Source organism: Hemicordylus capensis, chromosome 2, assembly GCF_027244095.1.
Source record: "Hemicordylus capensis ecotype Gifberg chromosome 2, rHemCap1.1.pri, whole genome shotgun sequence".
NCBI lineage: Eukaryota > Metazoa > Chordata > Lepidosauria > Squamata > Cordylidae > Hemicordylus > Hemicordylus capensis.
Window position 1 is genome coordinate 250693530 of NC_069658.1, and position 13153 is coordinate 250706682.

Sequence of the window (13153 nt, forward strand, 5' to 3'; positions counted from 1 at the left end):
TCTTTGGATACAGAATTATTTTTTCCAGAGCAGGGTACACACAGACCTTTCAGAACACATCTCCCTGGCATGCCAAATGTCAGGCTGAAATGTATGAGAGCCTTTAAATCTTGGGATAATCCCCCTTGGGATAATTTTATGAACGGCAGTATATAAATCTACCAACCAACCAACCAACCAACCAGTCAATGAGTGAGTGACTCGTGCTTGGAGGTACGATGTATAAACAGAGGGGGTGTGAACAGATCAAGCTGCCTTCTAACAATTCAGACCATTGGTCCATCTAGCTCAGTATTGTCTCCGTTGACTGGCAGCAGTTCTCCTTGGTTTCAGGCAGAGAAGAATCTCTCTCAGCCCTACCTAAAGATGACTGAGTTGGAATGTCCAGTCAGAATGTGTTGGAATTTCCGAGATGCACTACCCCTCCCTATGCCACGTGGAGGAGAATGCGCATGGTGCAAGCAGCGCCTGGCAGAAGTTGCTCATTCCAGTGCAGGGATCCTTTGTAATGGAACTGGTAGCTGTGTAGGAGTGGCTGCAAGTGTGCACATGGGATACTGGAGAGGTACACAGGTACGCCTGAAACTTGTTGGGAGGAAATATAGTGCCCAGGTCTCCCTGCACGCCTCCCTACCCCTCTGTTTTCATCCTCCCACCCTCCCCTGTGTGGCTTCCTGACCTCTCACACTCTCCCAGCATTCTCTGCACAATTATCAGTTCCACTACAAAGGCACCCCCCCACCCCCAGGAAAGAGCAACTGCCTGGCACTGCTCATGCCAAGAGTGTCTGCCTCCACATTTATTCATTCATTCATTCATTCATTCGATCTATTTATTTATTCAGTTTCTATGCCGCCCTTCCAAAAATGGCTCAGGGTGGTTTACACCAAGTAATAATAAATAAATAAGATGGATAAATAACATGAAATAAATAACATGGCATGCAAAGAAGGGCAGTGAGTGTCAGAACTTCCGACACATTCCAAGTGCACTGGCCTAGCTAAAGGGATCCTTTCCTGAACATTCAAAGCTACTTTCTACAAACAAAGCTTCTGAAGCCAACATTAGGAGTTGCTGCCAACAGAATGGAGCACTGAACATATGAGGTTGCCTTGCACCCTTGGTCCATCTAGCTCAGAATTTATTGTCTACTCTGATCGGCAGCAGCTCTCCAGGATTTCAGACAGGGGTCTTTCCAAGTCCTATGTGGAGGTGCTGCCAGGGATGGAACTTGGGTCCTGCATGCAAAGCATGTGTGCTCTGCCAATGAGCTACAGATGCACCTGATGAACATAGGAAGCTGCCTTTTACTGAGCCAGACCAATGGTCCATCCAGTTCAGTACTGTCTGCACTGACAGGCAGCAGCTCTCCAGGATTTCAGGCAAGAGTTCAGCTCAGCCTGGAAATGCCAGGGATTGGTGAGAATGCATTCGACCGTGTCCAGGATGGCAGTGGGAGTAGCGGGACTGAATGGGAAGTGGCTAACCTAGCATCGAGGAAGCGGGAGCGCAGGATCATGACGGCCTCACACGTGCTTTGCTTCAGCTGCATCTGGATAGAGCTGAACTTCCGGTGGATGATGCTAACCATGCGCTCAATCTCCTTCGGGGACACGGGGCGTGTGCGGCTCTGCTCCCGAAGCAGGTTCATCACGTGTGTGGTGAACTCATTGCAGGCCTGTGGGGAGGGGGACAGGCAAAAGGATGAACTGAAAGCATAGGACAATGAACCCGCAGTACAATCAAACAACCTACGTGCAATTCTAACAAGCCAGAAAAACACTTGTACCCCAGGATGAACTGCACACAGTCCAGTCTATCCACACAGACTTAGAAGTAAATCCCACTGCTTTCAATAGAACTGATTCTGAAGCAAGTATGCACAGGATTGCAGTCCTTAAAAAGGAAGAGGGGCTGGATGTGATACTTCAGTGATGCGGGAAAGACACTTTGCACATGCACAAAGGCACTCTCCCTTTTTAAAATTATTTCATAAATTCTAGAACTGATATAACCAGCTTAGCCTGTGGCAGCAAAATTAGAAGATGGTTTTTAAAATGTGGTTTCCACAGATAAAGTTCTGTGAACAGACTCTTACTTTTCTCTTAGCAATTTTTCTTACTCATGATGAGGTTGGATTACATTTCAAAAAGTCCTATTTCTCACTCTTTCAGCATGTGTTGACAGATGAAGTGAGGATGTGAATCTGCATTAGGGGATTGTGAGTTATAGAACCAGGGGTGTTAGTGGTTCCTAATGAGATGATTCAGAAATAATGGAATTAGATTAATTCCACATTAATTAATCCAACCTTAATTCATCAACATAACATAGGTTGTAGAACCCATTCCTCATGGAAATAAGAGGTGTATCATCCCTGGAGGCCTTCAAGAGAGCCATAAAAACCCACCTCTTCAGCTTGGGTTTTAATAAGATTTAAGTGCTTTTGATGGTTTTAAAATGAGTTTTATGTTAATATTATTAAATGGTTTTATTTTTTATTGTGAACTGCCCTGAGCCATTTTTGGACAGGCAGAATTGAAATGAAATGAAATGAAACGAAACAAATAAAAGAATTGGATTCTTGCTCTGTGTCCCTTTAGTTATACTAGGAACAAACATTTGCCTTCTTGATTTAAGAACACAAGAACTGCCTCACTGATCAGAGCAAGGTCTATCTGTTGCAGCCTTCTGTTTTGAAGAAGGACCCATCAGATGTCTGTGTGTGCTCACAAGCAGGGAATGAAGGAAACCCCTGTAGTTTGTTCTTGATGTTTGATATTTGGAAGTATAGGTGGCCCTCATCAATCACAGTCCCAACATCCACAGTCCTGCATATTGGGCTATGCGGACCCAACCTTGTTATTCGTGGGTACAAAAAGGGTACAAAAATTTGTCTATCTGCAGTTCCCAGGTGGCCGGAAATGACCTCCGAGTTCATTTCTGACCACCATTTTGCTCAACTGAGCCATTTTGTGGTTCTTTCCTAAAAATTATTTTTTTAAAAAAAAAATCAACGATTTTTCACAGAAAATTGAAGAAATGGGAGTTTGGGGCAGGGCGGGGGGCACTGCTTGACAGCTGGAGACCTACAGAGCATGGAATGATATGCTAGTTCTCTAATTTCTGCTTCTTTTATTACTTTTATTACCCTGCTAACTTGGCAAAGAGGCACCTTTTACCGTGGTGATTCTCTTTATTTAGCGGGGGAGAGTAACTGGCCCTGTCCACCCCCAGCACAGTACTTCCAGTGACTGTTGCTGGTGTGTATCTTATGTTTCTTTTAGATTGTGAGCCCTTTGGGGACAGGGAACCATCTTATTTATTTATTATTTCTCTATGTAAACCGCCTTGAGCCATTTTTGGAAGGGCGGTATAAAAATCGTATTATTATTATTATTATTATTATTATTATTATTATTATTATTATTATTATTCTTATTATTATTCTTTTTTTGCCCTGCAGGAACCCAACTCCACAATTGCCATTGACTTAAGGTCTTGTTATCTGCGGTTTTGTTATCTGCGGAAACTTGCAGGAATGGAACCCCCATGGATAACAAAGACCACCTGTACACTATCTCTGTATATGGAGCTTCCATTGATATTTATTGTTTTTAAAATAAAACAATAAAATTAATATTTATTGTTTAAGTGTGCTAAGCATTGTTAAGAACAATAAAGAAGACTTAAAAACCAACATTTGTTGTAGTATAAGCTTTCATAGACTTTTTTTACTAACAGGCAGATTATCGAATATTTTAAACAAATAAAAGCTAAAGCTAATATCCTTTCAGTAGACAGATTCAATGAAAGTCCATGAGCTATGCTAGCTCAATGGCTATCTTCCATGAATTTGTTTAGTCTTTTTCAAAAAAAGAAAAAAGACCCCTGCTTCCCATAATCTGCCCCGACAATCTCTAATTAATGGAAGTTCATAGGATCCATAGGAATCTGCCATATACTGAGTCAGACCATTGGTCTATCTAGCTCAGTATTGTCTACACAGACTGGCAGCTGCTTCTCCAAGGTTTCAGGCAGGAGTCTCTCTCAGCCCTAACTTGGAGATGCCAGGGAGGGAACTTGGAACCTTCTGCTCTTCCCAGAGCGGCTCCATCCCCTGAAGAGAATACCTTTGCAGTGCTCACATGTGGCCTCCCATTCAAATGCAACCAGAGTGGGCCTTGCTTAGCCAAGGGAACAAGTCATGCTTGCTACCACAAGACCGCCTCTCCTCTCCAGGAGTCACCAGGACAGTTTTGATAGGTTCCACATATTACCTTTCATGCTCTGTCAGTGCCCCCATGACCAACACAACCCCACCAACACCCCACATGTCTTCTCACCTGTTCGTACTTCTCCAGCTCCGAATGGTAGATCTGGCGGATCTGTGAGAGCTTGTTGCGATAATCAGAGTGCTCAATGGAGTTATCTGGGGACACCCCTCCTGCTGCAGCTGCAGCGGCTGCAGCGGCAGCAGAACCACCCCCCTTCTCAGGACCGGCCACCCCCTCAGCTAGGAGCATATTATCCAGGCGCATCAGCTGGGGGTCCACAGGCTCTTCCTCTTGAGAACTTCTGATGCTCAGTCCTACGATGGAGTCACAGGGAGAGGAAGGAGTTAACAGGGTTGGGCACCTTCACAGGAACATACACACACTCCCCCCCACCGCTGACCTGAGCCCCCCCCCTTCCCTGGTGGGCTTCCCCTCCCACCCCTCCTGGTGCCTCTTTTTGTCGCTTGGCAGGAGACTAGGTCACTGCTAGGTCGTTGCTATGACGACGATGGGCCCAGAAAGGGGGTAGCCTTTTTTTTTTTTGGCAGGCACAGAGATGTTTTGTTTTTGTTTTTGGTGGTGGGGAGGTAGGGAAGAGACCCGACAGAGCCAAAGAAAGGAGAAAGGAGAGCCGAAGAGACGATACTAAGGGGCACTGGCAGAGGGAGAGGGGGAGAGAGAGAGAGAGATGGGGGTTTATCTCACACACACTCAGGCACTATGGCTGCCTCTTCCCTGCTCTTCTGCTTTTAATACTAACTTGGCCCACATAACATAAATTTAGCAGGTGAAGCTTCTCTGGGCATGGGCATAAGAGGAAAAGGAAAGGGGGGAAGGGGGTGGCACCTGCTACATTTCTGTTACAGTATGTTAAACTGCTCTTAACAATGCAGGAGCAGGGCCAGTACAAAAGGTGCCAACTGCAGTTGCCAACTGACCTGGGGAGGACGGAGGACTAGTTTGCTGTTTAACAAAGGTCTAATATGCAGAAATTTCTGCCTTATAGCAGGCAAACTACGGCAGAGGAGGGTCGAAAGGAGTGATGCAGGGTTTGAGCAGCAGAAATCCGGTGAAGGTTTACTGTATTAGTACTTGCTTTCTTTTTGTTTTATTGTATTATTATCTGCTTTTACTCTGTAACCTGATTGTATTATTCTGTAGTTGTTTTATTTTATTTGGCCGTTGCCCATAATAAAGTGGATGATGATGATGATGAATATGCAGAAATCAGCAGCTGAAGCTTCTTTTCATGACAGGGAGTTGAACAAACCGCTGCACACATGAACAAATTGCAGCACAGACGGCTGTTAAAGTGACAGGCGCCTGTTTAAAACTTGGCAACCCTCTTGGGAAGCCCGTAGATTTAATAAATTCACTATACATTAATGCAAACTAACTAAGGAGCATACTGGACCTATGGGGATGGGTGACAGTGGCAAGGGGTTGGATCTGGGGATATGAGGAGCAGAGCGGCTGGAGTGAGCAATCCAGTTCTGTCAAGTCTCCACTCTTCCATTTTACCTTCTCTTCAAGGTAAAGGGGCCTGAAGCCAAGGAAAAACCCCTTCACCCTGGCATGCCTCCCTGACTCTCTAGCATGAAGCACAAAAGAACCAAGTGGAAAAGACAAAGTGCCCTCCGCCATGAGCAGCTCAAGCTCTTTTATTGTGATTATTTAATATCTTATATCCCACTTTTCCTCCAAGGAGCTCAAAGCGTGGTTCTTACATGGTCCTTTTGCCCTATCCTTTTATCGCCATAACACCACTGTGAAGTAGATTAGGCTGGGAGATGGTGACGAGCCCAAGGTCACCTGACTGAGTGGAGACATGAACCTGGGTCTCTTTCACCTTTGTCCAGGGATGCAGATGGAGTGCCTGAAAAAACTCCTCACATGATTTTTTGGGGTGTGTGTGTGTGTGATATGTTTTGGGGAGAATTCAGTAAAATGGGGGGAGGGACCCCTCGAACACTATGGGGCATGGGTGGCCCAAGGTATTGCAACGCCTGAGGTGAGGTGTAAAATACTGCCTTGCCCCATGTCTCTGGTGGGGGGCGGGGGTCAGTCCCCTTTCAAAATTGAGCCTTGAAAGCTTTGAAAGTGGTGCAGAGGTGGGAAAGAGGGAAGGTTACCAGCAGTATCCTCTTCTCTCCTTGTGCTGCTTGCAAGTTTTGCAAAGCGTGTGAGGAGATGGGTCCTAAAGAGTTGCCTCCATGGCAGCAGTAGGGGGCATTTTGCTGCCTGGCTAGCACCTCAGTAATCTGCTGCCTGAGGTAACTGCCTCACCTTGGGTCATGCAAGGGCCGCCCCTGCTTAGGGGCAGAATCTGTACCTCTAGTCAGATGCTTTAACTACTAGCTCTTTTGGCCTCGGGACCAACAACCAAACAACAACAACAACACACACACATACACACGGTACAAGCCACTGGAAGGTTCTTTTGTGCAGGCCTCATTGACATGCACAACAGCAGGTGAGCCTTCCTATAAATTGGGCCCCATTGATTGATGTGGCCTATCTCCCATCCTGCTGCCCTTAGTATGGCATTTAAAATCTGTCTCCAGAGGTAGCTATCTCATAGTGAACATAAGGGCCCTGGGTACTTAAGGGAACGCCTTCTTCGGCATGAACCCCACCGCCCACTGAGATCTGCTGGAGAGGTCCATCTGCAGCTGCCACCAGCTCGTCTGGTGGCCACTCAGGGACGGGCCTTCTCTGCTGCTGCCCCGAGGCTTTGGAATACGCTCCCTAGTGAAATAAGAGCCTCACCATCTCTGACAGCTTTTAAAAAGTCTTTAAAAAAAAACATCTCTTCACCCAGGCTTTTAATTAATGTTGTTTTAATTGGTTTTAATGCTGTTTTAAAATATTATTTTAAATTTTTAAATTGTTGTAATGTGTGTGTCCCCCACCCCCACCCCCAGTTTTGTCTTAACGAATGTTTTATTTTGTTGTAAACTGCCCAGAGACGTAAGTTTTGGGCGGTATAGAAATGTTTTAACAAAAGAAGAAGAAGAAGAAGAAGAAGAAGAAGAAGAAGAAGAAGAAGAAGAAGAAGAAGAAGAAGAAGAAGAAGAACAGCCCTACTAGATCAGACCCAAAGCCTATCTAGTCCAGCATTCTGTCTCACATAGTGGCCAACCAGTTGCCTCTAGGAAGCCCACAGTCAAGAGTTGAGGGCATGCCCTCTGTCCTGCTGTTGTTCCCCTACAACTGGTATTCAGAGGCATCTTGCCTCTGAGGCTGGAGGTGGCCTATCTGTTCTCTGGGCTGTTCTCTGAACAGCCTGTCTGTTCTCTGAGCAAGGAGCATATTCAGGCTTCAAGCATCAGGAGGAATTTTCTTCACTAGAGATTTTCAACTGGAGGTTGGGCGGCCTTCAGTTAAGGATACTGCAGCAGATTCCTGCCCCGAGAGGGGTTGAACTAGAAGACCTCCAAGGACCCTTCCAACTCTAAAAGTCTATCACCTCCCTTCAGAATTTCATCTTCAAGCTTTTCCTGATCCCATTAGCTTCATCTGCTCTGATGACGCTGTCATCAAACTAATTCTGAAACAAATGACAAACGGGTGATTTCTCACACGCTAGATATGAAATTCATGGGACACTTCTCAATCAGACTATGCAAACTAAGATAAATTAGGCACATTTGCTTAATCTGAATAATGTATATAGGTCAAAGAATTCAATTTTCTTGCCACAGGATTTTAACGTTTTTGGTGCAGGGAATACAAATGGTGGCAGATTCCATCTCATTCACAGGTTAGCTTTCCCCAGGCAGGGCCCCACAATTCTGTCTTGCTGTTTAGCTTGAAAGCCTGAAGGCAGAGTCTGTGTTTAATTTTGATTTATATACATGTCTATTTAATGTAAGCGCTCAAGCAGTTATTATTATTCTATTTGGATATAGTGTTTCTTCAGCATTTCCCATTACAGATACTGTTGCATTTGTGAGTGGGGAGTGGGGGATGGGGGAAGTTTAAAGAATTTTATTTGTCAAGTTGCCTTCAAATTCCAAAACAATGTGTCCCTAAAAGTCTAATTTCAAAAATAAAACATGAACATGTTCAGAATTTTTAAAACTGAATTTGTATTTTGACATTTTGCCAGATTTCAAATTTGTGTGACATTCTGTTTCAGCTTTAATCCCATTTAGTGAACTCAGGATAGCACCCTTCCCAGTGTGTTTTGCTTGTGTCTCTCTTGTGTGTCTTTTTTAGCTTATTTATATATTTATCATATTTATATACTGCCTGATACATGCATCTCTAGGCGGTGTACTGAATCCAAAGCAAAACTAATATAAAACAGAATAAAAACTGTTTAACGGAATGCGTATTCCAAAGCCTTGGGGCAGTAGTAGAGAAGGCCCATCCCTGAGTAGAGACGAACCTCTCCATATGATCTCAAGGGGCAGTGGGGGTCATGGCGAAGAAGACCTTCTCTTAAATACCCAGGGCCAAAGCTATTTATGGCTTTATAGGTTACTAGTATGTGTAAGCCCGTTGTAATAACGGGCTCTAGTGGGGGGGCGGTTCCCGCTGCCGCCTCACCCGCCTCGGGTGCACTCCTTGGGCCGACACCTCCGCCGCGGCCTCGGGCGCTCTCTCCGCCCGCCGTTTCTTGTGGCGGCGGCTGCCGCCATCGGAACCAGTCGCCCCGCCACGGCCACCGCCTCCTTGGCCCGCACTCCTTTGGCCGAGGCCGCGGCTCCGCCGCCGCCTCGGCCGCACTCTCCGCCCGCCGCTTCTGCTCCTTCTGGTCTCCCGTGGCGGCCGCCGCCGCCATCGGGGCCAGTCGCCCACCGGCGGCCGGGTCCAACATGGCCGCCCATCTCCACGCATGCCCAGAACGGGCGAAAAAGACACGGGCGGCACGGACGCACGCCCAAGGCTTTTATGGGTAAGGATAACCAGCACCTTGCATTTTGCAAGGAAATTTATTGGAAACCAGTGTAGCTCTTTCAATACAGAAGTAATATGGTCTCTCTGAGATGACCCAGAAAGACAACCTGGCTGCCGCATCCGGTATAAATAACACAGCGTAGTGATGTTGCTTTACAGCCACACATGTCTACGGAGGCCATATTTACAAAGGTTGTTTGATTTACAAATCCTTGACATAATTATTTGTTGATGAGAATATGGAGCCCTCTCCACTGTTTCCCAGGATACTTCAAGGAATGACGACTTTCACTCCAGAAACTGCAGAGCTGAGGAGAACTTTTAGCTTGCAGGAAACCACCCAACAAGATCTTCCATGCTAGGACAGAAAGTGGGTAATGTACTTCTGTTGTTAAATAATACATGATAATTTATTTATTTATTTGGAATTATTTGTCATGGGATATGGTGGCTACCAGCTTGGATGGCTTTAAAAGGGGCTTAGGCAATTTCATGGAGGACAGATCTTTCAATGGCCACTAGTCTGGATGGCTATAGGCCACCTTCAGGCTTAGAGGCAGGATGCCTCTGAATACCAGTTGCAGGGGAGCAACAGCAGAACGCATGCATTTATCACTTGCCTATGGGCTTCCCAGAAGCATCTGGTGAGCCACTGTGGGAAACGGGACTAGAAAGGCCTTGGGCCTGATCCAGTAGGGCGGTTCTTATGTTCTTACATAAGAAAAAGCATTTGCTCCAACATATTTACTGAGTTTCCTTTGTTCATGTTAACAAGACTACAGTTTTGGAAAGGAGTCTTTAAGGCAAGCTTGTGAATACTCTTATGCTTTAAAAAAGAGTCAAGATTCTGTACAGTGAAAAGCTGAATCTGCAATATGCTCATATTATGCAAATATGCATAATTTTTTTTTTAAATGCAAAATTTGCAGATTTTGCACAACCTAGTAACTTGCCTAGGGAGCAAGAGGTTGCTGGTTCAAATCCCTGCTGGTATGTTTCTCAGACTATGGGAAACACCTGTAACGGGCAGCAGCGATATGGGAAGATGCTGAAAGGTATCATCTCATATTGCGCAGGAGATGGCAAGGGTAAACCCCTCCTGTATTCTACCAAGGAAAACCACATGGCCTTGTGGTCGCCAGGAGTTGACACCAACTCGACGGCACAACTTTACATTTACCAAGTTTTTGCTGTTCACTGGGAGAGAGTAAAACCACATAGTTCACTGACCCCATGCCCTCTGACCACTGGCAATCCTGCTGTACCTCATAAATGCTTCCCCAACTTCTGAGGTATCAGCAGTCATCAGTGGAAAAGGGTTACTGTCTAGAGTTCATCATGGCTCCATCATACAGGCTGCAAGAACTGGGGAGTATTCCTTCCATGTAATCTGGCTTTCTGCTCTGCAGAGGATTTATCACCTCTTATTTGAGTGCTGTTAAACACTGGGATGGATGGAAGATTAATTTTTTTTAAGTTAATTGGTTTCACACTAACAATTTGCTTTCATAATTAGCAATATAGGTATTAAATCAGTTGATGATATATATACCATTTTTGTTCTAATCACGTTATTGCTTTAAAAAGATTTACAATGTCCAAACCTACACAGAAGCAAGTCCCACTGTTTTAACCAGGGTTTACTCCCAAGTAGGTGTGCACAAGATTGTAGCTTTAGTATCTGTGTCACACTTCTCCTGGGCACTCAAAGTTCTTCATCTTTACAATAATCCTGAAAGGTAGACCAGTGCTGTTATCCCCATTTAAAGATGGAGGGCTGTGATAGTGGTTTGTCTAGAGCAGGGGTTCTTAACCAGGGGTACACAGGGAGGTCTGGAGAACTGTGGAAAATATTTGCTACACTGAATTTAATTTGCTTCCTGGAGAGCCAGAATAAAATTCTGGAACATAAATATTCGGAGTACTTACTCCCCCCCATCTAATATTTACTTATGGAAATATATTATATAAATGAAGTGGGGTTCATGGGTAATATGTGAAGATCTGAGAAGACGATAGGTCTAGGCTTGACACCAGGGAGCCATGGTGCCTAAAAATTTAACCGTGGTACCAAGACTAGGACATCCAGAGGCAGAGCTGTTTAATAGCACTTTTAATTTGTCCAAGGCAGTCCTGTTTCTGTTCCAAGTATGTTACTTGGAAAGGGGATAAAGAGAAGCCTATTTACCCTTCCCCTCCACAGTGTATGTCAGTGAGTCCAGTAACTTTGTCAAGTGTCTGCTGTCTGGCTCCTAAATCTTTGGGCTGGCTCCTAGATCCGAAGAAAATGTGTCAAGACCTGCCAAAGGGCAAAAAGGTTAGGAATCCCTGGTCTACAGGCACCAAGCAGGATTATGGCTAAGGCAACATCTGAACTCAGGGCTTTCTGGCTCACAGAAAAGGTATTTATTTATTTAGGAGATTTCTATTGCACCTTTCAGTCAAGTGATTCCCAAGGTGGCTTGCAACAGATTGAAAGAATACGGTGAGGCTGTTCACACAAGCAGCCATACCTAGACTTGGGCAGCCCTACCTGGATAAGGCTGCTCGTTTGAAGCGCCGGGACTGAAGCTGATCCCAGCGCTGCCTCCCTGAGTGGTACAGGAATTTCCCCTGTGTTTTTACCTGGATTTTTTCTAGGTCTGGGGGTCATGTGTGTGCTCAGGCTGCAGACCCAGAGCCGAACGCCTATCTGGAGGCCCGGCTTCATTTTCCCAGCCTCCAGAGCTCTGTGCTGCTCGGAGCAACACGGATTGTGTGAGCATGTAAGCCGCACACCACACAGAAGACTAACAATCATTAGTCAACCCTGCCTCCTGCCCCCCCACCATAACAATCGTGTGAATGACCCGGAGTCATAATTTATAGAAACTGATACACAAGCATACAACCCAGCAGCTCTTAATCCGCTGGCTGATGGCAGAGGCTGGAGGTGCCTCCCTCCAACACTGCTCTCGAGCAAATGGCAGCTGGAGCCTAGTGGAATATTATTTGCAGCAGAGAGGGGCGAGAAAGTGAGCTCCCTGCAGCTGGCCTTTCCCTCCCCAGGATGTTCTTACACTCCACTAGCTCAAACATAGCTCACCAAAATAAAATCGTTCTTTGGAGCTGTGTGTGAGATTGCAATTCCACACTTTAATGTTAGCGCTCTTTTTTCTCTCCCTTCAAAAGCCTGAAAAAAGCCAAAAATTTACATTTTCTGATTCAGCTGGAAAGATGTTTCCACTTAAAATAAGTTTAGCCAAACGCAAACCATTGCACGGCGCTTTGATTTTGTCGGCGCTTTCAGACTTCTTATTTTCTTATTTTCACTGGCTGCTGAAGCTGGGATTCATTAAAAGGCACTCCACTAATCAAAGAAAACCCACTTGGGTCCTTCGATAAAAGCCTATCACTCACATGACAGAGTTGCCAAACAAATAACAGGATTCCAACCTCCCCCAAAAAGAAAATATTCCCTCTCAAGTCCCTGGCTGAATTTCCAAAATGAAGTTTACAAATAAGTGCCCCTTTACAAGGAAAAGAATATGTAGCATTCATATATGGCTTTCACATATTCAAAGTAGTTCATACATCTTTAAAATAGGGGCTCTCAAGTTGAGGGGTCAGGTGTTGTTGGACTACAACTCCCATCACTCTCAGCCATGATAGCCAAAGCATTATGGGAACTGTAATTCATGATAGCCATGATAGCCAAAGCATTATGTGAACTGTAATTCAACAACATGTGGGTACCCAATGCATTATGGGAACTGTAATTCAACAACATGTGGGTACCCAACCTTGAGAACCTCTGTCTTACAACTCTGTGAGGTAAGTGAACATTATGAGCCCCATGGGGGCTGGGGCTAGGACCAGGTGGCTTGCCTAAAGCCATTCACTGGGCTCAGGGCCAGCTCTAAATGTGAGGGGGCCTGCGGAAAGTTCTGATGCCCCGCTTCCTGGCTGGGCCCCGCTCCCATTAGTGTGGA

General features: G+C 45.4%; 1 protein-coding gene across 6 annotated transcripts in view; it reads right to left on the bottom strand.

The window, feature by feature from the left end:
• Positions 1–13153, bottom strand: part of PBX2 (PBX homeobox 2) — a 54836-nt gene that overhangs the window by 13620 nt on the left and 28063 nt on the right. For all 6 annotated transcript variants that reach the window (XM_053291634.1, XM_053291636.1, XM_053291635.1 and 3 more), the window contains 2 exons: positions 4347–4591; positions 1488–1678 (listed from right to left, as the gene is read on the bottom strand). In XM_053291634.1, the coding sequence (XP_053147609.1) occupies positions 1488–1678; positions 4347–4591 (436 nt within the window). The remainder of the gene's footprint in view (positions 1–1487; positions 1679–4346; positions 4592–13153) is intronic.